Source organism: Plectropomus leopardus, chromosome 14, assembly GCF_008729295.1.
Source record: "Plectropomus leopardus isolate mb chromosome 14, YSFRI_Pleo_2.0, whole genome shotgun sequence".
Taxonomy (NCBI): domain Eukaryota; kingdom Metazoa; phylum Chordata; class Actinopteri; order Perciformes; family Serranidae; genus Plectropomus; species Plectropomus leopardus.
In genome coordinates this window covers 2,584,344-2,611,903 of record NC_056476.1, presented here as the reverse complement: position 1 = coordinate 2,611,903, position 27,560 = coordinate 2,584,344, and the positions used below count along the sequence as shown (strand labels likewise).

Below are 27,560 nucleotides of genomic sequence, written 5' to 3'. Positions count from 1 at the left end.
TGTGGACACCTGTTTTGAAGCCTCAAGTTTGATATTTTGGCCTTTGTCATCTTGTTTTTTTGGAGCCAGAAGTATCCGTATACAAAGAGGGTGAAGCTAACCCCAATGCTAGCTGCTAGCTTGGTTAGTACGGTGCATTTACAGCTATGGTCAATTGTGATAATCTTAATTAAAAACAGGCTTCCAATCCAATCCTCCAATCACTTTATTCAGAACATTTAAAAAACAAAGTTGACCAAAGTGCTGCACAGTCACTCCGTAACATGATTGTATATATATGATTCAGAGAGTTGTAAATATTGTTTTCTGGACATTTTTATCTCATTTTTATTATTTCCATGTCACCCTTTCCTTTTTTGTTTTGTTTTTTAAAAGAATCACCAGTTTTCTCAGGTTTCAGATGTTCTAAACGCAGCACAAGAAAACTGATGACATTAAATGTCATTAAATTGTTAATTTTGATTAACATTAGGGTTTAATAACATTTAGACAGTCAGCTATATTAAAATGAACTGCCCATACAGTTGTCATGAATGTGGAAAACAGCTACAAAGACTGAAACATTTTTTTGTACCAGGCTGTGCCCATGTTTTTTTTGCTGTAAAGTTAATATGAGGGTCTATATATTTGTACAAAACATGTGATACTGAACTACTTTGTAATTACGAGTATAATTGAAAATTGTTTCACTTTGAAAAAAAAAAAAAACATAATAAAACATTTATGGAAAAAAAAAAAGTTAATATGAGGGTCTACAGGGAACGCCAGCCTCTAGTGGCCTTTAGAGGAACTGCAATTTTTGGCTTCGTTGTTGAGGCCCATACGTTGTCACTTAGTTCACATTAACATGCTGGAATCAGCATTTAGCTCAAAGCACACCGTCTCACCGAGCTGTTTTTAAGGCTGTTTCTCAAATCCATAGTCTGACTGAAGGTCCTTTGTGCAGACAGAGCCTTCAGATTATTCAACATGCATTCTCTCAGCTCTGGTTAAAATTCAGTTACCACTGTGAAAAAGCTTAAAGGCTTTAAATATTCTGTTTGCTGCAGCTGCTGCTGTGCGCACTGAGCCCAGCTATGTTGGTATCATCACCACCTGGCTCACAAGGCTTCCCTGGCACACTGTCTCCGAGCCTCCCAGGACATTATTACCATCACTCTGTGACTTGTGACAGCATTATTTGTAACAGATGTGGGATTATGAACAAAAGCCTACCAAAACAGCTCCAAACCTGCCACCTTTGAAGCAGCAGTGTTTAATATGCAGACCAGATTTATATCCCCCAGCACTGGATTTGACAGCAGAGCATGAGGTTTTGGTGCATTTTGTAAAGGCTGTTTTGCAAGTGAAAGACATTCAGTTTATTTTTTAGACATGATTGTTTTTATATGACAACATTATGACATCAAACATTTACCTGGAATCAAGTCTGTGAGGAAATTCATATATAAACTGACCATTATTATGAATAATAATCAAGCATATTTAATATCACATTGATTTAAAAATAAATAAATTCAGATTTTGCCATGTCGAAAAATCTTTACAATATATGATATCACCCAACCTTGCTAAAGAACTTCAGTTTTAAGTTGTTTTTTGGGGGGATTTTTTCTTGTTTACACATTTAATTTGCATTAAATTAAGCTATGGTAATCAACGTCTCTGTATGAACAATGAATGTAATAATTATGAAAGAGGTCATATGTATTAAGCCTTTGAAACCTGGATTGAAATTAGCTTTCTTGCACTGCCTTTAGACACATTTCTCAAGCATTTAAACCTTTGAAATGTGAGTAAATTTATTTCTTTCAAAAACACAGAGCAAAGGCAATCGGCAACTTGGTATAAAATGTTCTGCAAATTCCAAAAAAAATTGTTAAAAGTAACAGGAGAATGACCTGAAAAGTATCTGTAAAAAAAAAAAAGAGAGAGAGAGAGAGAGAGTAATTAGAGAATTTTTAATACATTGGGAAAGTATAAAAACAGAAAAAAAGATATTTAGGATTATTATAATTATATATTTAAAATAAGGTCATAGAAATAAATATGTATATTTACATATATATTTATTTATTTTTGAAATTGTAGCACTTCTTTTTTTTTCTAGTAATGTCCTGCTGTTTTTTTCTTATTTTTCTAATTTCAGGAGATTTTATTTCTTTTTTTTAATTGGTTTATTTTTTGAATTTATCTTTGAATTTGTTGTTTAGCTGTAATTATGATGTTTTGATGTCTCAATGTGTTAAAAGGAACTGTTACTCACAAGTTTGCCATATTTATCAGATGATAAATCCTAGAAACACATGCTTATAAGCTATTTGCTTCACTGCATTCATTCTCTCCCACAGAAAAGCACCAAGACAGCGATGGAGCTGGGCAGGACGTTTGCCACCCTCTTCTCCGACATCTCCTTCAGGCAGAAGCTGCTGGAGACGAAGACGCAGGAGGAGTTCAAGGAGGCGCTGGTGTTCCAGAGGCACCAGCTGACGGCAACCAACCAGAACCCCATCGCTCTGGGGAAGGAGGAGACAGACCCCCGCAGTCACAAGCCCCTCAAGGTGGGCAGCAGCGTTTATGTGTATATCCAGTGTGAGCAACCTGTCAGAGTCGGCACAGTTTCACACACTCTGAAGCAGCATGTGATGGCATTATGAGTCATTCCCAGCGCCCAGAGATGAGGCTTATGATTAGTTAGCACTCGTTAATTTTCCTCAGACTTGAGGTATTTTCAGAGAGCTGCTCCTTTTATCTCCCTTCTCTGTCTTCTACTTTCCCTCATTTAATTTCTTTACAGAGCACATTAAAGAAATGACACTTTGCACATTCATTTACACAAGTGACACTTAAATTACACCCCCCCCCCCCCCAAAAAAATCCTAAAATTTGAAGGATGTCATAAATCATAGAAATGGTTTAAAATCATAGGAATGGCCTAAAATCCACCCTCATAAATCAATGTCATAAAATCCCAGAGACATCCTGAAATAAATAAATAAAAATCCTAGAAACATCCTAAATCCCCCAAATGTCCTAAAGTCATGTCCTAAAATCTTAGAAACTTGCTAAAATCCAAGGAACTGCCTAAAATCCTAGAAATGTTCCAAAATCTGAGAAACATCCAGAAATCCTAGAAATGTCTTAAAATTCATGGAAAGTCTTAAATCCTAGAAACGTCCTGCAATACTAGAAATCTCCTAAAATCCTAATGAACTAAAATCCTAGAGATGTCTTAAAATCACTGAAATGTCCTAAATTCCAGGAAACGTCCTAAAATCCTAGAAAGGTGCTAAAATCAAAGAAACTTGCCTAAACTTCTAGAAACATCCTAAAACCCTAGAAATGTCCTAAAATCTGAGAAATGTCCTAAAATCTGAGAAATGTCCTAAAATCCTAACAACATGTATGGGGCTGCTGTGGCCGGCCCCTGTTTTCCTGTCATTTTTGCAAAAGTGGCCCCCAAGCAAAGCAAGCTGAGTCTCCATGCTGTAGAGAAATGAAACTATGCACATTCATTTTATACATTTCAACCTTTTTTTCTCAGCCTCCATTTCCTCCTCCATTTCCAGCCCCCCCACCACCACCTCCTCCTCCTCTTCTCCTCCGTGCTCGGCCAGCCTGACTCCTCCATCTTTTCTCTCCCCCTAATCAATCAGCATCAGCTCCTGCCAGGCCTCCTCAGTGGGCAAATGACCTTACATCTCTCACAGTCCTGTCAGAACTCCCCACCCCTTAGCTACATGTGCATGTGCACGCACGCACACACACACACACACACACACACTCCAGAGGAGCTCTGCTCATTGCCACAGACCAACATCTCTTCCTAATGTTGCCGTTGACAGGCCAGGGCTCCCAGACATTTCCCCTTGTGTTTTTTTTTTTTTTTTTTATAGTGGAGGATTTTGTTAGGTGTTTATCCCAGGGCTTGAAAGGCTCAGTGCCACTCAGTGAAAGAGGGATATATGGAGAGACAGATGGAGAAAAGAAGGGATGGTGGATGGGGAGGAAGAGAGCAGGTGAAATCAAGAGGAAATAAGAGAGGAAGCGGAGAGAGACCACCTTCTTCACAAACTAAATTACTGCAGGAGCACCTGCAGGAGCACACACTTTACTGTAGTTTAAAAAATTAGGTCAAATTGTTGTTGTGTTTTTATGCAATATCTCAAAAAAGCCTTGAGGGGATTTTTTTTCAAATTTGACACAAACGTCTACATTGACTCAGGGATGAACTGGTTAGATTTTGGTGGTCCAAGGTCAAGGTGACAGTGACCTTGTCTGTGTCATTCTTGTAACTGACGTATCTCAAGAACACCTAATCAGGGATTTTTTTTAATTTGGCACCAACTTTGACTCAAGAATGAACTGGTTAGATTGTGGTGGCCATAGGTCAAGGTCATGGTGACCTTGCATCTGTGTTTTTCTTGTGAACGCGATATCTCATGAACACTTCAAGGGAATTTGTTCAAATTTGGCACAAACATCCACTCAGACTCAATGATGATCTGGCTATATTTTGGTGGTCTTAGGTCAAAGGTCAGTTTTACTTTGTGTCTCAAGACCTTGAGGATTTTTTTATAATTTGACAAAAATATTTACTTAGACTCAACAATAAACCGATTATAATTTGGTGGTCAAAGGTCAAAGATGAATCACTTGAACTCAAGGATGAACTGATTAGATTTGGGTGTTCATAGTTATAGGTGAAGGTCATTTCGACCTGGTCTTTCTTATTCTTGTGAATGCACTATTTCTAGAACACCTTGAGATAATTTCATTTTATTTTTTTTATTTGGCATAAACGCTTACTTGGACTGTACAGTAAAGCAATTATAATTTAGTGGTCAAAGGTCAAAGATGAAGCTCACTGTGACCTTGTAAGTCTCTATCTTGTGAACATGATATATCAAGAAGACCTTGAGCAAATTTCTTCCAATTTGGCACAAACATCCACTTCGACTCAACAATGTGTTGATTAGAATTTGGTGGTCAAAGGTCAAGGTCGCTGTGACGTTGCATTCATCTAATTCATGTGAAAGCAATATCTCAAAATGGAGGTTCCTCAGATTTGACACAAACATCCACTTGGACTCAGGTGTGAACTGGTTAGAATTTGTTGGCCAAAGGTTGAAGGTCAAGGTCAACGTGACCTTGCAGCTATTTCATTCTCTTAAACTTTATATCTCAAGAACAATTTGATGTTTTTCAAATTTAGCACAAATGTTTACTTGGACTCAATAAATGAACTGACTAGATTTTCAGAGGTCATTGTGACCTCAAAAAACATGTTTTTGGCAAGAATTCTTACACTAATTATGACAGAACTTCACACAAATGTCTAAAAGGATGTAGTGATGAAGTTTTCTGAAGGTTTCTGATCATCACTCACCGTCATAACTCAGGAAAAAGGGGAGACGTTTGGTCAGATACTGAACTGGTGGCACTAATCTTGAGTGTCCCCCTTCAAACTGTGCTGACTGTAGGGATCGTCTGCGCTGCCGGGGGGGAAGACGTGTGTGTGAAGCGTGTTTTCAGAGACATGGATGTAAACTGTAAGAAACTTTACTGGTGCACGGAGGCACGCAACTCCAGGGCGGTGTTTCTGGTTCTGTTTTTCCCTCCTGTCGCCTCTCTCTATTGACCGCTCAGAACGCATGGCAAACAGGTGGACGGTAATTCCTCTCTGAGACTCTTGTTTATCGAACCTGAGCCAAAAGCGGCCGATCAGGCCCCGCACCAACACACAGAAAACACACACACACGGGCTCCCCTGTAATAATAAATGATTCCATGATGTATAGGGATTTAATGGATGAACAATCGTTGTTGAACAAGCGAGTGTGGCTTCATAAAACTAACTTGCAAACGCTCGGGGGAGGAAGGAAGAATTGGTGGTGCTGTTGTTCGTTTTGGAGTTGTTTACATTGAGGCGAATTGCTTTGTTCTGCCAAAAAAGCATCAGAAGTTTTAAAGATGACAAATGAAGCAGGGATGTTTTTCCTAGAGGCTTTTCGGACTCACTCACACACCCTCCACAGCCATTCTGTTTAATTGCGTAATGCTATGTTCAACAAGAAAATGAAACATTTGGTAATTGGATAATTTGCTTCATAAGCTCAGTCAGGACTGCACATTTACTCTTTTGTAACCTTAAATCTTTTGCAGAATCCCTTCTTGTGAATCACGTGGCTCCTTCTCTGCCGTCTTCCTCTTGACGTCTCTAAAAATACACTAAATCTTCTTCCCTCGCTGTTGCCGTCATCTCTCTGTCATCCGTGTTCATTTTGGGGACACGGGGGTCTTTATTAAATGTACATGTAAATGCAGTCCCGCTGATCTGCTTACTTTGTTTTGTGTTACGCAATCGAGGCTTTTCCAGGACTATCTCGTTAAATTTGATGATTCAGATCAGCTTTCAGAAAGCCCCCCGTGGAGTCACCAGTGTCTCAGCTGAATCATCAAACGGGTCATTTTTAAAACATAATGTGTCATTGTCCACAGCGGCGCGCAGGATGGAGGGGAGTTTATGAGTTGGACACAGCCGCAGGCTTTTTGTGCTGTTGCAGTTTTTTTGGAGGTCACCATAATAAATTAGCAAAACGCCTCAGAGCAAAATGTAAATGTGAACATTAGACATCAATGAGGGAAATGTTACTGGTAATTCACTCATAAACTCCCTTTATGTTTAGCTGGTTGTGGTTTCTCCACGTGGGGGAGCTGTGCAGCCAGTGTTGACTACAGAGCGCCACCTATAGGCAAAGAAAGTTATAACACCTACAGGTTGGATTTGTATATTTAGACATGTTGATGGTGTTGATGCAGTTTTAAAAATTGCACCACCAACAACTGTAGTTTTCCTCACAGCCCCAAATGTCTAACTGATTCGTATCTATGTAAAGTTTATCACTACAGAGGTGTTTTCATATTCCTCTACTGAGGGGGGTGTGGGGGTGAGGGAGGTGTTCAACATCTTTTTAACATTATGTTGACATAACAATTCAAATATTCAGCACCACAGACTGAGATTAGTCAGCCTACATTCCTGATTCTCTTTGTTTTTCTTTTTGCGCAGCATCCCACCCCGTTTTCTCAAATAGACTCTCAAACACACACAAACAGCATCTAAAAAAGGTGAAAAATCTTCAGTTGTAGCACTCAGGGGTTGCAGGTGGCCTAATTGTCAAATTTGCAGCAGTTATTTTTTCTTTGCCTATAGATGGCGCACTCTGGCATGCCGCCACCTGCAACCTGCTGCTGATGGTTGGCTGTGTGTCTAACCTTCTCCCTTCTGTCCGCAGTGTAAAGATTTCTTTAAAGCCGGCCGGGGGATTTACGAGGACCTGTGCCGCCGCCTGCCTTTCTACCCCTCTGACTTCACAGATGGTAAGCCGGACCTGGACTTGTGGTGAAAGTGAATCATCTCCCTTATTATGCCACACCGGGGTGCCTCTGGCAGCTCCTCATTTGTCTGTCACCCTTTGCCTCGGATACATCTGTGCTCCATCTGTGTCACATTGAGGGTTGTCTCCCACTAAAATCACGGTCTCAAATGTCTTACTGCTCCCATATGTTCCCGTACGGCCAATATTATTGTAATTTCAGACGAGGACGTTTCCCCCGTACGTTTCTATTTCAGTCTGAGCAGACTGGTGTTTTTATTGACTCATCAAATCATTCTCTTTATCAGCTAATGTGTGAAAAGGTTTCTGTCATCAGTCAAACAAACGCTCACATGCTGCTTGACCTTTAGAATTTGTTATTTTTCAAAAGAGGAAAATAAAAACATCTCAATGTTTTTATTATGCCTCCACACTGACGATAGCTGCGACCGGACGGATTTTCAGGTTGTCTGTCTACCCGTGCATGCAGTTTCGTCAAATTTGGCACAAACGTTCACCTAAACTGACTGATGAACTGATTAGATTTTGGTGTTTATAGGGCAAAGGTCAAGGTCACTGTGACCTGGTCGGGCCTATTCTTGTGATCGCAATATCTCAGGAGCACCATAAGAGAATGATAAGATTTTTGGTGGTCATATGTCAGGGACTGCATAACATTTCAATCGACTCATTCTCATAAACGCGCTAGCTCATGAACAATATACTGATCAGATTTTAATGGTCATAGGTCAATGTGACTTTATCTCATTCTTGTAAACATGACATATCAAGAACATCTTGAGAGAATTTTTCTGACTTGGTGGAAACATTTATTTGGACACAAACATGAATTAATTGGATTTTTGTAGTCAAAGGTTAAGGTCAATGTGACTTTACATCCGTCTAATTTTTTAAAATTTGGCGTAAACATTCACTTGAAATTGGGGATGAACTGATTAGATTTTGGTGGTCAAAGGTCAAAGGTGAAGGTCACTGCCACCTCACAAGTCTCATTCTTGTGAATGTAATATCTCAAGATCTTGAGAAAATATCTTCCAATTTGCTACAAACATCCACTTGGACTCAAAAATGAAGTGATCATAGTTTGGTAGTCAAAGGTCAAGGTCTCTGTGATCTTGCATTCATCTAATTCTTATGAAAGCAATATCTGAAAAGGGGCTTGAGGCAGGTTCCTCAAATTTGGCTTAAACATCCACTTGGACTCAAGCTTGAACTGATAGGAATTTGTTGGCCTAAGGTCAAAGTCAGTATGACCTTGGAGCCATGTCATTCTCATAAACGTGATATTTCAACAATTCCTTTAGGGAATTTCTTTAAGTTTGGCACAAACTTCCACGTTGAATCACTGTTGGTGCTCATAGATCAAGGTCACTATGTGACCCCATCCATTGCATTCTTGTGAACACAATGTCTAAATGCCTTGAGCACATTTCTTTACATTTGGCACAAACATCCGCTTGGACTCAGGAACGAAGTGATCAGAATTTGGTGGTCAAAGCTCAAGGTCAGTGTGACCTCACAAAGCATATTTTTGGCCAAAACATATGCATTCACATGCTGATTATTATGTGATGATATTTTATATACGAAAGGGCAAAAGTCAGCTTCACTGTGACATGATAATGTTCTAATAAAACTACACATTTCTTACCGTTACTCAGCTTCATAACTCAGACCGTGAGACATTTGGTCACTAAATCGGTGATATTAATTTGAGTGTCCGTCTTGAAACTGTGCTGGTTGTTGGGATCTTTTTTGCTGCCGTGTGTGAAGCATCGTGTCTTTATAGACGCGTCTGTAAACTGTAAGTGCAACTCGAGAGGTTTGTGGAGGCATACAACTGCAAGATGTTAATTCAACTTGTTTGTTTTGAAGTGATTTGAAACGCCTAATTAAATTAGATGAAATGTCTCAGTTGACCTTGAATAGAAAAAAAAGACTGAGTAAAGTAGAGCAAATTAGATTTGAGGAGAGTTTTCGAGCATCTCAGCTGCTCTCTTTCAGTCTCATTTCAAGATATCCAAAATACATTCATAACTGGCTGTAACAAAATCAACATGTTTCTGTCTTGTGAGTGTCACCAGATAATAATCATCTGATGAAGGTCACAGGACCAAAATCATTGTGATCGCATTAGAGCCCAATTAAAGTGTTTTATTCCAAAATGAGTTATCCATCATTTGGGTACGAGCGATAACTGCGCTTACGAAATGATGGATGGCTCAAAATTGAAGCAAATGACTTTAAAAAGGGCAGTACGTAGTGTGAGCCTTCGCGGGACAGTTTTACCGTACGTGCTGGATTTTCCATATTATGGAACTTAACTCTGTTGATGTTTTTTATCGTTTTGAAGTTAAAGTGTTGAGCCTCATCCGCTCCATCACGAGGTGAATATGACTCATGTGTTTGTGTTTGTCTCCCCTCAGGTATAGTCGGCAGTAATAAAACCCTGCTGAAGTACATGACCACAGCCATCTTCCTTTACATCGCCATCCTCCTCCCCGCCATCGCTTTCGGCTCCCTCAATGACGAGAGCACACGTGGCGAGATAGGTACGAGAACGTGTGTGAATGGAGACGTGTCAACACTTTTCACAGACTGTGAATTTATTCACAGAAATCCTCGTTTAACCTGATAATTTCAACTCTAGGTTCATAAAGTAGAAATCAAAGAGCTGCTGTTCTTTACTTTGTGCACAGCTTATAATCATATATATCACTTTCAGTTTTTAGTCCCTGCCTTAAAACTGAAAGCTAAAAGATGCGGAAAAGAAATTTTGCTGGTAAATTGTCAGAGTTAGTGTGATGGAACAAGTATTCAAAGCAAATTGGCTTCATTTAAAAAAAAAAAAAAAAAAGTTAAAAATGGGAGGGCAACGAGCAACTAAACAAGAAAAGTACCAAAAAATGTGGGAGAAAAAAAAAAACACTATGAGGAAAAAAAAGGGGGGTGGGGGGTGAATAAATAAATGAATGAATGAATAAATAAATCGTTGTTCTGTATTTTTAAATATAATTTAGAGAATTTTAGATATATATATATATATTTTATATATATATATATATATATATATTATATATATATATATATACAGTTTTCTGGACATTTGTACCTCATTTTATGAGAATATCTAATAATCTTTCTCAGCTATTGTGAAAGTTTTTTTCATTCAAGTTTTCATTCAAAAACAAGACATGGCCCAAAAATAAGCAAAACAAAAAATGTTTACAAAAAGTGACAAGTAATTAAATAAGAAAAAAGACCATAACAAATGAATAATAATAAATAAAAACTTAATATTATATATAATATTCTTTTAATATTCTATAATATTCTTTTTTTGTTTTTTTCTGTAAAATGAATTTAATAAAAAAAAAAATATATTGTACATATACTTTTCTGGGATTTTTTCACTGTTTTAAGATAATTATCTTATAACCCTCCCCTCTTTTTTAAGATGTACTCACACTTACATTTCACCGCTGAATGTCTTTAGCTGCTTTTATATTTGTGGAGCTTTAAAATGGCTGTAAAATAAAAGTGCTTTTGCATCATATTAACATTCCCAGTCTGAAAAAATAATTAAAAATGTAAATATTCTTCAGCTTGTGTTGCTTAGCAGACATTGGTGCACATTAATTAGCGCAGTATCAGTATTTCCTCCTGAGTTTCCTCCGTGTGTGTCCTCTCTGTCCAGATGTTCGGAAGACCATCATCGGCCAAAGCATCGGCGGGGTCATCTACTCGCTGTTCGCCGGCTCTCCTCTCGTCATCCCTCTGACCACGGCTCCCCTCGCCATCTTCATCAGCGGTAGGCTTCCCCTCTCTCAGTCAGCTCGACTCCGCCAAAACACACTTATCTTTTCACAGTTTCTGCCGACGGACGGTTTGAAAGGGAGGCTGCGGGGTTTTGGAGTACTAAGAAGATTACATCAAAAATCAAGAGAAGGAGGCACCCGACCGTGTAGAGCAGCGGCTCCAAACTCTGACGTCCTCGCGTGCTCCCCTTTTTTCACCAGAAAACACCCGTGCGGGTGATTTAGCTGTTTGTTCACACATATGCCCCTAATGAGTGTTCCTGGTGCAGTTGAGCAAAAGAAGCACACATCTCCAAAAATGTTTTTCAGGAATAAGGGAAATCATTTTTTCCCTCTCCGATGTTACATAACGGTTGGTTCCAGGGGCCTACGGGTCAGGAAACTCGCTCATCGCACACACGAACATGTAAACTTTATATTCAGTTGTTAGAGACAACAGCACGTAAACTGTTCTATGGTTTTTTCCCCAACAGCAGTGTTTTGCTGGTCGGATTTTAAGCGATGTTGACGGCTGGAAGCTGCGGAATCGGGCGGCGATGAGGAAAAGCAGCAGCCCCGAATGCCAAGATGTAGTTTTAATACCGGGGCTGTTTGTCGAGTTTGTGGTGCGATGATCTTTGAAGTAAATGGGTTAGAATTGTGCTAAGCACATTCTCATGGGGATAATTATAGTGCATTTCCAGCAGCCTGTCGGAGCAGAACAATGGCTTGTTTGTAAAGTTGTAACTCATCTGTGCACAAATCTGCTCGAGATTACAACTAAATTGTTATGGTTTTAACAAACCCATCACAATTCCTTTGTCCTTTTCATGTCTGAATGAAATGCTTTGTGCATCTGTGTGTGTGTGTGTGTGTGTGTGTGTGTGTGTGTGTGTGTGTGTGTAAAGTCAGTGTCTGCCATAGCTGATGTAGAAATCTGTCCTCAGGTTTTCCCTCACAGCAGTAACAAAAAACAGTCTTTTCTCTTATTTTAAAGCATCTGTATTTACAGAACAAAAAGAAAACCTGTGTCCTGTGTCCCACTAACCTCGTTTTCTTTTATTTTATGGATCAACCCTTTAACACCAAGATCTTTTTTTTTTTTGCATTCAGATGCTTTTTACTAGCATTTAAAACTCCGAAACCTGAGAAAAAATTTTTTCAAAACATGGAAAAACATAATGAGCAACTTGGCATGTAATGTCATGTAAACTGCAAAAATAATTAAAAGGTAACAAGGAAACAATCTAATAAAAAAATTAGCTGGGAGGGATCATTATATATTTTCAAAAAAAATAAAGACAAAATGCCCCCCCACCCCCCCCCCCCCCCCCAAAAAAAAAAGAAATTAAGATTCTAGAAAAATAAATTAGCTCCTTCATCATCGTGGTACATAAAAAATGTTGATGCTAATGAGAGAATCAAGTCCAGCGGCAAAGTTTAATGTTATTTATGAAGGAATGTGACATTGGCTGCAACCTTACCGATGTATACTGTGTCTCATCGAGTTTTATAGTTTCTCCAGATGCCAAAATTCACATTCAGATGCTCAGTAAAGTATCTATGTGGGCTGAAAACCTGCAGCATTTCAGCAAAACTAAAACTTTTCTGTCTTTTTTTTTCTTTTGTTTTTTGTTTTTTTTTTTACATTTGTGTTCATCTCTGATGTAGTTCTTTGGCTTCTGACGTCGTATTTGCTTTGTTTTATGATCTGTGCTCATGTTTCTGTGTGTGTTTGTGTGCAGTGATCCGTGGAATCTGTGACGACTACAACCTGGACTTCCCGGCTTTCTAACGCCTGCATCGGTTTGTGGAACTGCCTCTTCCTCATCCTGGGAGGCATCTTCAACGTCAGCCTGCTCATGAAGCTCTTCAAAAGGTTTTTCTCATGCACTTTTGATTTTAACTCCTTTTTATTTCACTTAAATGAAACGCGCAATAGCGATTGTATTTTTGATAGTGTTTCTGTCGGTGTGCTTCCTTCTCTGTCGTGGTTTTAAATTGGGTGGTCACGTCAGCGTCTGCAGCAGAGATCACTGACACTCAACAGAAAAGTCTGTTCTGTAAAACAAAAGAACGCCTTCTGTTTGACAGCTTCCCTCCGAGCTCCCACACATCCAGAGTTTCACATCTGTTCTTCTCTTTCTTTTCAGAGTCCCTTTAGCCAAAACATCAGATATTATTTACTCGAACACTCTGCCCTCCCTCAACTCAGCTCACTGAGAAAATGGACCAAATATAGCCAATCAGGTTCTAAATATAGCCTGCCGTTTCCTTCGCTTTACTGATGTTTTATTTTTATTCATAACTTTTTTTACAGGTTAAACCAGTGCACTCATTTTTGGTCTGTTAGAGATCAGAGATTTCCACGTGGAAATGATGATGATGATAATATTTATTATTATTATGTTTGCTATTATTCATTTTTTCATATTTATATAGTACCAAGTCATTTTGTAGTAGTTTAAGTGCTCTGACAAAGCAAAGTAGATGCAATTAGTCAATAATGGCCAAAAAAGGCAGAATTAAACAGGAGATTAGAGGCAGAAACATGTTAGAAACATACAGTGATAAAATAAAGGCAGTAAACACAGAATAATAATAAAAAATGATAATAATAATAAGCAGGATCAAGACAGAATAAAAAGATCCAATTTAAAGTGTATTTAAATAAAATTTAAAGTTGTATCAACAAACTAAAAAAACAAATTAAAAGACAAAATACAAGACATCTTGAAGTCTCTTTGATAATATTGCATTTGGTTTCAGGCATATATTTATATATCTGCCTGCAGGTCGAGCTTGATTGTCACTTCGGTCATGTTTTCTGTGTCTCTTCAGGTCGACAGAGGAGGTCATCGCTCTCTTCATTTCCATAGCGTTTGTGGTCGATGCAGTGAAAGGCACAGTCAAAAGTAAGTTCCCAGTCATGTGACAGACGTCTCTTTTGCTTGTTCGTCTGTTTTCGCTCTCTCACATTACGTTTTTTTGACTGGTATTTTGGCTTTGCAGCTCAGAAACAATAAAAACATCCTACCTGCTGTCACATCCACCGGCGGTCCTGATTTTTAAACAGCCTCTTTCACTATGACGAGGAAACTTCAAATCCCCCAAATAATCTACATATACACTGTTTAAGTGATAATTTAAGTGTGCGGCTCACTAATGAGCACGGCTGTCCTCGACTGAAGAATCATTTCTTGACTGATCTCCTCAACTGATCATTTGGTCCATTTAATTAAAAACTGGCATAGTTTTTTTTTTTTATTGTCCTCCTGCAGATGAAAAGTGTCACTCAGGAGAATATCTGAAAATCTTGTGCTTAATGAAGAACGCAATATATCTTAGAATCTTAATGTGGTGCTGGGTAGTTAAATCCCTGAAAATAGACCATAAAAGACAAAAAAAAATCTCTGACAACCAAGACAACCAAATAATTGATTAACCCTTTGAAATCTGTATTGATATCTTTTTTTTCTTTTTTGTTTTTTTTGTGCTGCATTCAGAGGCCCTTCACAAGCTATCTGACCCTTTAAACCCTGATTGAAACTGATTTGTTTGCTTTGATTTGATTTCTTTCTAAAATATGTGGGGAAAAGGCAATGACCAACAAAGTCATGTGGGCAAAGAATGTCCCACAAATAGCAAGAAATTAGTAAATTTGACAGAAAATTACCTGAATGTTAGTTTTTTTAAAAGAGGGTAGGATTATTGCAAAGTAATTCAAAAATTAGGGAAAATGTCCTTTTTTTATTTGATTTTATTTATTTAGAACATGGAAAAATTGAAATAGAGAAACAATATCAAACAAGCAAATAGACAAAAAAATATATTTAAACAAAATTATATTTTGTTTTTAGACACTGAAAAACATAAAAGAAATGGTCAAACCCATGATGACAGGATGGTTTCATACTCCAAAAGGGAGTGAGAAGAAGTTTTTTTTTTTTTTACAAAATATATAATATATAAATAAATATAATATATAATTTTAAACACTTTTTAAGGTATTTTTGTGTTTGTTTGTTTTTTCACTTTTTTACTAATTTTCCGCTCATTTTTGGGCCATGTCTTGTGAAGTTGCTTATTGCCTTCTCCCTATGTTTTTCTGGGTTTTTTTTTAAATCAAAGCAATTTACTCAGGTTTTAAAGGGTTAATTATCTAATGAAATAAGAGCAGTCCATCTTATTTAAATCCACCGCAGGTCAAAAGAAGAGGTGAACATTTCGGAGCATTCTCGATAGTTTGCATCAGTTGTTCTGTTGGGTCAGCAGACTGAGAGGCTCAGACAGATACTAAATTAATCAATTGAGATTTCGAACACAGCCTGCAGCCATACTGCACCATCCTGCCTTTACTGCACCTCATCTTAGTGTACCATAAATATTTTACACAATTTAATTTCCCAAAAACTGAGATGACGCTGGCAGAATGTAATTTATTTTGAATGTAGCGTTGTCCTGTTTTGGATATTGCCGGTGCAGTGGTTCAATTTTCAGGAACCATTTGTAAAATACGCTCCGAGCTCATATGCCATTACCATAACATTAACCTATGCCATTCTGTGGACACTTTTCATCCAAAATATTGTTGCAGTAACATGAATGAACATATTCAGTCTCCTTCTGCAACTTTGCTTGCCGCATAACTTTCGTGGTGATGAAAAGGCCTGCGGAGGGAGCAGCATGCAGGTCGGGTCACACTGTCTCTTATGTCATTCTTCTTATTTTAAATAGTTGTAAAAGCATCTGCTTAAGTTAAAATCACGACCTTCAACATGATGCCTGTTAGAGGTGCGGACACACTTTATCAAAAGTCAGTTCAAGACAGTTTTATTTATAAAGCCCGTTTTCACAAATCACGGTTTTCCTCAGAGGGCTTTGCTGCATACAGCATCCCTCTTTCTTTAGACCCTCACAGCGACTAAGAAAAAACTCCCAAAAAAAAACCTAGAACATGGAAAAAATCAGGTGTTTATACAGTAGTTCTCATGTGGGGTGACTGATTTCAGTGCACCCAGTCCAGCACAGTCGGGTACAGCTGCTGTTGCCGGCGCAGAGATAAAATCATACAGAGTGTCGTGTTTAAGGATTATGATCACTTGACCTTTGATCAGGACTCTACCTCAAAGCTGGAGATGCAGCACAACTTTAGACAGGATCCTCTAAAGGATTCACAATCCTGCAGAGTCCAATATGAGTCTGCACCAGTCAGCATGAGCTGCAGCCAGTTGGCGCCATATACGGTATATAAAGATGGACGACGCGCCCGCAGTTACCCTTGCTATGCCAAAGTGAGATTAAAACAAACAAGACACGGGCAGAGCGGATGTCAGGTCGGACAGGCAAAAACCCGTCCAACCAATCGAGAACAGCTCCACTGAATGCAAGCACACGGGTTGGCTGTCACAGCTGTCAATCATGGCAGGAAAGCATCCTTTTGTATATTAACTCATCAAAAGCAAACTTATGATAAAAACAAACAGATGAACAAACATCAGGCTGACGAGAACTAATTTCAGTGACAGAAACCAAAATTTATTTGGGGTGTTCTTTGACTTTTTAGTTTGACCCATTCACTAACATCAATCAGTCAATCAGACTTTATTTGTACAGCACTTTTCATACAGATGAACACAAAGTTGATGAACACTGTATGATGAACAACAAATAACACCAAAATCTACCCCCCCTCCCAAAACACACAGACACACACGCACAAGCATGTAAATAAAAACACAAAAGGCAGGATAAAACCAACAGATAAAAGATGAAGAAGTACATAAATCAGGAAGCAGATTAAAGGATTAATAAATAACATAATAATACCAATAAAAATAAATAAAAAAGTAGAGTAATTGGTAAAATATGTGAACTGTGAAAAAAAAAGAGGCAAAATAAGGATAAAAACATGGAGGGACGGAGTTTAGGACCTATACTGCAGACAGGCACCAGGGGGCGATCCAGATCTGAAAGTTACATGTTCTCTATCTTTAAATACAGTCTGCAGCCAAAGCAGAGATCTGTAAGTTTCTGAGGAGAACAGACTCCTCCCGACATGAGTCGGAGCGAATTAAACATGTTTGATTTTTTAGAGCCGACTCTGTCGTGAAGTGTTCACTGGTCACTGACCCAACTGGGGAATGCGTACCGCGAATATCCAATAAAAGTTCTGCTGTTAACCCTACGTTGCAACTCACCTCAAGCTCCCTCTGCAGTTCGTAGAGTCCATTCTCCGCACGTCTACCCCTCCATGACTTCAATTAAATGCGTTTTCTCTGTTTATATTCTCTCTCAGCCAAAATGTCGGAGCATATTAACATTCCTGCTGCCTGTGTTGCATTCATGTTGGTTTGTTTCTCTTCTCCTCCTCGTCTGTTGACTCTCGACTGTTTCATGTGTTTAAGTGTACGATCCACCGTTTATAAGTCATCATTAAAAAAAAAAACTGTTCGCCTGGCAGAGCGGGCGCCCCACGTACAAAGGCTATGTCTTGATGCAGCAGCCACAGGTTCGAGGTTGAGATTACTTTAAATATGTTTAATATTTACTATGTGTGAGCCAAATGTTCAAAAACGATAAGCAGAAAAGTGCTGAGGATTTTACGATCCAGCTGATCAGGTTTCGGTGCAGTTGTAGCTCAGCTGAAGTTTATCTTTATTTTATGAGGTTCTCTCTCCTCCAGTTTTACTGCTCGTGTCTCTTCATCAAACATTTTACCTAAATGTAGTATTTTTCCCGCGTTCAGACTGCCATCGAGCCTCCCGAGACTGTCTGTTTGGACTTAGTTTGATTGATCTTGTATAATTTGTCATTGATTTGTAGTGTTATCTGAGGCTCTAGTTCGCGCGTTGAGTTTTGGTATTAGTTTTTAAATAACAGGCTGCCCTCCCGTAGTTGCTTCTTAAATTCAAGTTTTAGGGTGCTTTTTAGTCGTATTTTTGTTTTCCACACACTTTAAGAGAGTCAGGATTATATTTCCTCTTTTTTTGTTAGATAAGTTTAAAAGCTCTGGTTTTTAGGAGCCCTCTTTTTGTTATATTTATTTCGTTGATTTTTTTGCAGTACCTGCAAACCCTTTTCGTGATAGTTTTGCTTCACCTTTTGTTGTTCACAGTAATCCTTATTTTCCGAACTTCAATTTACCATAAACACCTGTTTTTTATGTCGCTTCTCTCACCTGTTAGCTGGGTCGTAACAGTTCCTGGAGGTTTCATTAATCTTCAGTTGAACTAACCTCTGTGGTTGTGTCTCCAGTCTTTCACAGGTATTACCACGCTCCGACGCTGGCGAACAGAAGCATAGGGAGCTTCCCTCAGAGTGGAGATCTGCTTGGGGGCAACAGGAGTGATGTGGCGGCCGGGTTCGCACTCAACGGCCTCCCCGAATCCGTCATCCAGTGCACTCGAGAGAGGCCCGTCCTCTGCCTCCTGCTGATGCTCGGGACGTTATGGATGGGCTACACCCTCTACCAGTTCAAAAGGAGGTACATGCAGCACTGCAGCACTGCAGCACTCTTAAGATAAATCACTGGAGAAGTTTAAATCTTGTTTGGATGAGAGCGCTGCCGGCTGGGATGAATTCTGCTGAGTTGGGCCGTGAGTCTAAAGATTGTCTGGAGTGACGGAGCTTAAAGGAAGTTTCCAGACGGGCTCTCACAAAGCTCCCGTTTCTGTCGAAGCTTCTGTTCCAGCCTGTGATTTAATAAGCATTAATATTCTACTTCTGATTGCCCCCAGTAATCAAATCAACCTCAAAGCCGGATTCAATTGTGTAAGCAAAAGGCGGACCAAGGTACTTAAGCAGTGTCAGGATTGCAGCCATTGTCCTTGTCTTGTCCACAGTAATTGTATTCCTCTATTATTTGTCTCTCCTCGCTCACTCCCTCACCCCTCTCTCTTTCTCTCTCTTCTTCTCTTTCGCTCTCTTTTTCAGTCCGTTCCTGCATGCCAAAGTGAGGGAGGTGCTGTCGGACTGCGCCCTGCCGATCTCAGTGCTCATGTTCTCCTTCATCGGCTCCTACCTTTTCAGCGACATCGAGCGTTCGTATCACTTGTTACTTCTCCAGTTGCTGGACAGTGCATTGAGTTTTTCATGATATATAAAACTATTCAGTCCAACCATTCGTTGTGTAAACTGGCCTGCAACAGACGCATTGCACAATATTGAGGAAATGCTCTAGAAACATCCTAAAAATCCTAGTAATGCCCCAAAATCCCAGAAATGCCCCAAAATCCTAGAAATGTCTTAAAATCCTAGAAAGATCCTCAAATCCAAAATATGTACTGAAATCCTAAAAGTGTCCTAAAATCCCAGAAATGTCCAAAAATCCTAGAAACGTCCTAAAATCCTAGAAATGTCCAAATATCCTCGAAATGTCCTAAAATCCAAACTAGGTCCTAGAATCCTAGAAGTTTCCTAAAATCCCATAAATGTGCTGAAATCCAAGAAACATTCTTAACTCTAAAAAATGTTCTCAATTCCTAAAAATGTCAGAAAATGTTAGAAAAGTCCTAAAGAAATGAGAAATGTCTTAAAATCTGAGGAATATCATAATCCTAGAAACATCCTACAATCTTAAAATGTCCTAAAATCAGAGAAACAGTCTAAGATCTAAGAAAAGTGCTAAAAATTTCAGGAAAGTCCTGAAATCCTAGAAATTTCCCTAAAATCCTAGAAATTTCCTAAAATCCTAGAAATGTCCTAAAATTCTAGATTATCTGGAGTAATCGGGTCATGATTTGTGTAAAGACACATTGTTGTTGAGTTTTTGAATGTATTTTTTGGCACTTTGAGCACCACAAGCCGAGCGCCATCGAGTTCTGTAATATTTGAGAGAAGGCAGACATCTCTACGGTTGAAATCTCGGCGACTCGGCGACTCACACCGAAAAAATCTGCATTCATAAATAACTCTACAGGTAAAAGGGAAAATATGTATTTTTCATTGTGGGTTGAACTATCCCTTTAACATGTACTTTATCTTACATAAGATGGGTTAATTGTTAGATTTGGGCCTAATTTTGCATCAGAATTTGTTTGTTTGACAACATTGCTTTGAGTTAAGAAAATGAAGCAAAGCAGTTGTAAAAAAGCTGTTAGTGCTTGGTAGTCAGCTGTCTTTTTGTGACACTTCAGTACTGTTTCGGGTGTATTTACACTTTAGGGATTTTGGACTTTTAGGTCGTTTACTTCCAAGACAGACTGTCAAACTGCGGGGCCTCCCCTATTCGGTGCTTTTATTGTCTTTTTATGTTCCTTAATCAAGGCACAGGCCAAAGCACATTGGAGATTTTCAGTTTTTATTCTCTATTGTTTCGCATCATTTTGCGTCTCCATTCATTGTTGCCAAGGCAGCAGCTGTTCTCCAGGGGTCGACACAGAAACACCGAGGCGAGCGCCAAACCCTCAAGTGAATTTAAATTTAAGTGCCCGGCCAATTTTCTGTTCCTTTACCTCCAGAGACAATAAGTCATAAGATAATAGGCCCATTATTGTATTGTCATTTCTTCCAAATTTAACCGACTGCACTTAATTCAGTTGTATTTGAGAGGATGTAGTCCTAAATGAGATATTCAGCATGTTAAAAATAAAAATAAAAAAGTCCAGACACTCTCAGAAAATGATTTTTGGCATGAAAAGGCGAGTCATCAAAACAGTTTGAGAGACAGTTATGTTTGTGAAGATGGACTCTGATGAGTTAACAAAGTGCTGATTCTGAATTTTAAGCAGAAATTCTTCACAAAATGATATTCCTGTCACAGTTTAACATCCACTAAAGAAACTGATGTTCATAATTTAGCTATTATAGAGATAAAATTGAGCAGGTCATGTCCTAAGTTACAGTCATCTAACAAAGTGAGGACACATTCATCAGAGTAAAATCTCACAGTTATATCAAACTCACAGCTCTAATTAGGATTTTCATTATCAGTAAATCTGCAGATTATTTTCTTGATTAATTAATTGTTTTCAGTCTTTGCAGGATGTTGCAATGACAAGTTTGCAGAAATGAATGCAAATTCAGCCAACCTCGTCTGCAACTTTTCAATTTTGTCCAATCATTGGAACTTTAATGCAAATTTGACCAATCACCATATTTTTGATCAAGTCACGTTTATTTATAGAGCACATTTCAAAACATCAAACACTGACCAAAGTCCTTCTCAAGTAGACGAAACAGAGGATTTTTTTTCATCAATTAAAAACAAACAGTCATAAAGAGGAGACAGTAAGTAAACTGGATAAAATCTTTGTAATATTTTTGATAAAATTTCATTTAATTGTAGAAATACGTGCAGCCTATTGCTTCGCTCAGCACCACTAGGAGACCACAGGGAGACTTCTGCTGTGGGAGTGTGAGCTCTGCATGAATTTCTTCAGGAAAAAATCCCTGTTTCTTGAATTGCAAAAAAATCCCTAAAAACATTGCAACATGCACCACAGTTTAGGAGAAAAGCTGCTGTGTAAGGCATTTTAGGCCACAACAATCTCCCCCAAAAAAACAGAAAAATTCCTTCATTTGTGGGACTTCATTTGTGCTTAAAATATTATTAGTTTTTCTGTCCAACTAACTCCACAAAGATATTTAAGACAAAAAAAATGGCAAATCCTTATATGTGAGAAGTTTGTATCAGCCAATATTTAAGAGAAGATAATCGCCTTTATTGATCCACACTCTCATTATCCATAGAGTAAATAATATAAAAAGGAGACTATAAAATGCAAAGAATATATAAAAGGAGAATATAAATATAAGCAATATGACCATAATTTAACTATCAACCGACTGTACTTGTTATTGCATAATCTATATGCAGTAGTGCAAGGTATCACACAAACTATATCATATTACACAATATAATGTTGAATTTTGGCATTTTTGCTTGAAAAATGACTAAAATGATGATTAGATCAGGAAAATAATTGCCATTTATCTTCTTAACAAATGATTAATTGACTGCTCTATTTTTTTCCCTTTTTTTTGGTGCACAGTTCCAGTCTTTAAAGTCCACGACCGGCCCGTCTTCAACGTGGCTCCGTTTGAGCGTCTGTCGGCCATGAACGTCGTCAGCGCCATGGGCCTCGGCTTCCTCCTCGCCCTGCTCATCTTCATCGACCAGAACATTGTCGTCTCGCTGACCAATGCGCCAGAGAACAGGTAGAGGTTCTGTTTTGTTTTTTTTTTCAGTCTTTCCATGACTTCATTTACGATCAGAAAACAGTTGAAAGGGATAATATTAATGAGGGTGAATTCTGGGATGCTCATTTTTGTGCATTAACTGGCTTAAACTCTCTCCATGACCCTTTAAAAAGCCACCAAGGACCTTTGGGATCTGCTGAAACGGGATATTTGCCGGTCTGTTAGGGAGGGAAGATTAACTGAGCCAGAAACTTGACATCTGAGTCAAATTGTCGCAGTCAGGGAGCTCTGAAGAAGCCTCGCAGCCAAAACACGATGTTGAGCTTTTACCCTGTTCTTCTAAATTTGCATCGGACAGACGACTTTAGAGCCATCAGCCATCAAAAAGCCCCACAGTGAAAATCTATAATGATGGAATTTCAGCCCTTATCATCGACGTTTGTTGGGCAGAAATTAATTGGATCTAAATGTCTGTTCCGAACGAGGAAGATTTCACTGGAAGGCAAAACAACAGCTGCTATAGCATAAAAAAGAGAGTGATTTCCAAGAAGAATTATCTCTTGAAGACTATTTTCTTTATGTGACATATTCTGTAAACTGTGCTGTTGTTATATGGAAGACCGTTTCTGCCAGTGTTTTGGGTTTTTTTAAAAGAATTTTAATGAAACTTTCTCAAAATAATCAGATAGTATTTCAAAATCTCTAAATAATAACTTTAAGAAAGATATTGACTTAGTATTTTTATTATTATTATTTATTATTTTTTAGACAAGTAAGTCATTTTGAGAAAGTTCCTCATTATTTTAAAATACCAAGTCATTATTTTTAGAAAGTCTTTCATTATTTGGACATACTAACTCATCTTTTAGATATCAAGTTGTTAATTTGGAGATATTTAGTCATTATTTTGAGAAAAGTAAGTCAGTGTGAGTTAGGTTCTTATTGTTTTGGAGACACTAACTCATTATTTTGAGAAAATTTTTTCTTAGTGTGGGATACGAACGTATTATTTTTGAGATAGTCATTATTGTGAAAACTTTCTCATTGTTTTTAGAAAGTTTCACATAATTTTGAGAAACTATTTTTTAGATACCTACTCATTATTTTGAAACATTAACTCATTTTTTGTGAAAGATTCTTAATTGTAAATACTAACTTATTTCGTGAGAACATTTCGCATTATTTGTCTTTATTATTATTATTATTATAGGTTTTTATATATTCAGCACTTCGTGTTGCATTTTATTCATGAATTGTGCCCTATAAATTGTTGTTTTTTTAATTATTACAGCCTGAGATATGTCACTGATTAGCAGCAACATTTATTTTTATACTTTTTTTTGTGCAGCGTCACATATTCACTCTCATACCGCTCTGCACAAAAAATGCACTTTTTCAAAATCAGGCTGTAGCAATATTAAAGATTAACAGTCCTAATTGTAAATATTCAAATATTCATTAATTATTACAGCCTGAGATATGTCACTGATTAGCAGCAACATTTATTTTTATACTTTTTTTTGTGCAGCGTCACATATTCACTCTCATACCGCTCTGCACAAAAAAAATATATATATATATATATATATATATATATATATATATATATATATATATATATATATATATATATTTATTTATTTTATTTTTATTTTTTATTTATAATTTATTTATTTATTTATTTATATTTCTATTGCTTTAGACACTGAGCTCGAGGCACAGGAAAGGTGCACAGCTGTGATTCCTCACTAATTTGCAGAAAATGTTTTGTGGCACCGTAAAGGTCGCGGTCATCCTTCTATGTAAAGTTACTGCAGTATGTGGCGTCGCCTCGTGATGTCATTGCAGGGACATATCGATTGTGTACATGGATTTTCTTCAATGTTGAATGAGAAGAATAAGTGGAACATCCGAGCGAGTTTATTCAGGTTGTGTTGAAGGGCACCGCTAACCTTAGGAGAGCAGTGCTCTTTCTGTGTGTGTGTGTGTGTGTGTGTGTGTGTGTGTTGCCTACTTGTCACGTGTGCTCCCTTCAAAATATTACTGTATGCTAATTTTCTCTGCTCCGTCTGTGTGACTCCATCAGTTTTCTCCGTGTGAATTGTTGTGTAGTTGTTGTTGTGTTGTTGCCGTTGCCGTGGGCAGAGTGTAACAGTTGCGTTGCTCCTCAGGTTGCTGAAGGGCACGGCGTATCACTGGGACCTGATGCTCTCTGGGCTCATTAACATACTGATGTCAGTGCTGGGGTTGCCCTGGATGCACGCCGCCTTCCCTCACTCCACCCTTCATGTGCGCCAGCTGGCTTTTGTGGAGCAGCGCGTGGAGGGGGGGCACCTCTATGAGACGTGAGTAACCCGCCCTCTCATCGCCGCCGCTGCTAATCAGACGCTCAATTAAAGGTCGTCTTCAGAGCATGTGGCGACTGGTGATTTTGTCTTGCAGGCTACTGTATCCTGCTCGTCCCTGATTGCATGATTACTATGTAACGAAGCGTTTTTCTCTCCGGGTGGAAGATGTGAGGGAGTTTTTCAGAGATGAGAGGATTACGCTCATCATTACAGCCACACAGATATGTGAAAAAGTTGCACATAATATTCAGGAATTGTCAAGTGGGATAAAGCGGGCACAGGCGACAATCGAGAGAGCAGATCTAATTAGAAACAATTACTGTAGAGAATTATATCATTTAGGGTTCTTAAGAGTATGTATATCTCTGGAAATTAATGTTCCAAATTTCTGTATCTGATTGTCTATGAAACTGTGGTGATTTAACCCTTTAGGGCCTGCTTTAATATCACACACATTCGTATCACTTTACGCACAAAATGTGCTTTTTCGAAATCAAGCTTTAAAAAAATATTTTACATTAATATTATTTTCTACTTTCATTTAGTTACTTTTTAAACGTAAAAATAAGCCCTAATCATAAATTTCAAATATTCATTAATTTTTATACTTTTAACCCTTTAAATGCCAGTTTTTTGTCATGCCACTATGTTTTTAGATGAAAAAAACACAAAAAAATTGAATTATACAATATACTACATGCTGAGTAGATTTTTTTCTTCTTTTTTGTGATTATCACAGTCTAGGTTATGTCAGTGATTAGCAGCAGCATTGATTGTGACAGTGCTTCTCGTGGAAATAGCATGTATTTCCTCCATATGCAAAATATGGTAAAAAATGACATCATCAGGTGGAAAATAGTAAAAATGAGAAAATTTCGAGGTAAAAACCCAGAATGACACCCAGAAATAATACAAGTCATGTGTTTCTTCTTTGATGGCTGTGGGATCAAAAATGTCAGTTTGAATGGGTTTCGATGGAGCATTGCTTTTTTTATTTAGTTTCCACAGTGTATTTGAGACTTATTGTCGGAGTTAGAAATTCCAGAATTAAACAAAATACACAATATTGCCATAATTTATGCCATACGCTTGAACACAGTCAAAACTATCAAAAAAATTAAACATGAAAAGCGCGTATAATCCACCGTCCCACAGTCCCTAAGGGTTAATAACCACAAGCCAAAAACAACCAGAACAGCAGCAGACAACCGGTTTGTTTATGTTGTTTATGTCACACTTTAACTTATTACTGATGTGCATCTGCTGCACTCGGCGTTATTTGCTCCGTCTCAGTGTCTGCGGTTTAAAGTCGGACAGAAACAGCAGTTTTGGGTCGGTCCCGGTTGAACCAGCTGATGGTGGAACAAATTTAAGAGTGGGATTGTCGTCAATGAGGAATGGAAGAAAAGCGAGTCTTTGAGTGAGCTTATATCAAAGATAAATCAGCAGTGATGAGATCATTACCAGCAGGTGTTGTGATAAAGGTAACGTCAGGCTGTGCACTTTACTACATTTACTAAATGACGAGGGAAACTGTGGAAGAGGGCTCACATGAGAGAGAGATTTCATTTTTTTAAATGGAGGAGGGAAACATCAATTTCAAAAACAATCTGTATACATATAAACAGAGCCTGATTTATTATTATTATTATTATCTGAGATTATTATCTCAGAATCCTGAAGAAAGTTTCAATGGAATAATACTCAGCTCTTGTTTTTCTGAATCAGTACGATAATATTGTTTATTCAGAAAAACAAAAGTAGATTTTTAAAATGAAAACTTCTTTCTGAGATAATAATCTTGTCAATCAGAAAAACTTTTTTTTCCTCTATGATTAAAATAAAAATAAAGCATGAAATATAAAAAACAGACTTAAGAAGATTTGTAAGAAAATAAATATATAAATGAAAACTATTGCATTATATATATGTTATTATTGAGCCTCAGCTCCAGAGCTCAGTGTCCTTTAGTTTTAAACCTGGAAAAAGATGCAATGAAATATTCAGCCCCATTTGTTGCAGGTGTCCATGAGTTAATCAACCAAAAACAGATTTTCACCTCCAAGGTTGTTTAATTTGAATATTTTTCAGACGCCTGAAGAGGTAATGAAAGGTCAAGAAAAAGGAGAGAAATAGTCAGAGGAAAATACTCTGAAAAATATGTTTCTTGTGTCTCTCAAATATATGCTTTTTTTCCCTTTTCTATCCCAATAATTACCTCATGACCCTCAGATTCATGTCATGACCCGTTTGTGGCTCTTAAAGAGACAGTTCACCCTAAAATTTAGAAATACATGTTTTTTTTTCCTTTTATCTGTCGTGCTTTTATCACTCTGGATTGTTCTGTCGTGAGTTTTCGAGTGTTGGCTAAAAACTAAAGGAAGAGGCCTTTATTAAGCTGTTAGTTATCAAACGATGCTAAAAGACGCAAATGTGTATTAAATTAGACAATATTTAATGATACCTTTTTAATTGTTTGGGGTCAGAGTCCCAAAAAGACAAGACATTTGTAAAAAATATTTTTTTTAAAAGTACAAGAAAAATATAATTATTAAAAAAGGAAACATCCCATAATTCTGCAGCATTGTTTTAAATATGTAATTATGATATGCTATATAGTTTTTCCCTAGATTTTCTCTTTTTTTCCTAGCATTTTAAAAAATAATTATCGTAATCTATTAATTTATTGCAGTTTGTGTAACATTTCTCACCAAGTAGCTGATTGTTCTTTTTTTCCATGTTTTAAAGAAAGAAAGGGTTCAAAGGTGTTAATAGCAGCAGAAAAGCGATGTCATCCAGGTTTCAAAAGGTTAAATAGGAAACAGAGTTCTTTGATAATATGTCTGTTTTTGCAAAAATCACAATATAGCATT

The 27,560-nt window shown here is 37.8% G+C and overlaps 1 protein-coding gene across 1 annotated transcript in view; it reads left to right on the top strand.

The window, feature by feature from the left end:
* The window catches only part of slc4a11 (solute carrier family 4 member 11), a 142,073-nt gene that overhangs the window by 109,956 nt on the left and 4,557 nt on the right, over positions 1-27,560 (top strand). Inside the window, 11 exon segments of the mRNA XM_042500470.1 lie at positions 2,352-2,561; positions 7,299-7,383; positions 9,827-9,952; positions 11,098-11,211; positions 12,943-12,989; positions 12,991-13,076; positions 14,039-14,112; positions 18,455-18,683; positions 19,133-19,239; positions 22,192-22,357; positions 24,511-24,684. Coding sequence (XP_042356404.1) covers positions 2,352-2,561; positions 7,299-7,383; positions 9,827-9,952; positions 11,098-11,211; positions 12,943-12,989; positions 12,991-13,076; positions 14,039-14,112; positions 18,455-18,683; positions 19,133-19,239; positions 22,192-22,357; positions 24,511-24,684 — 1,418 coding nt within the window.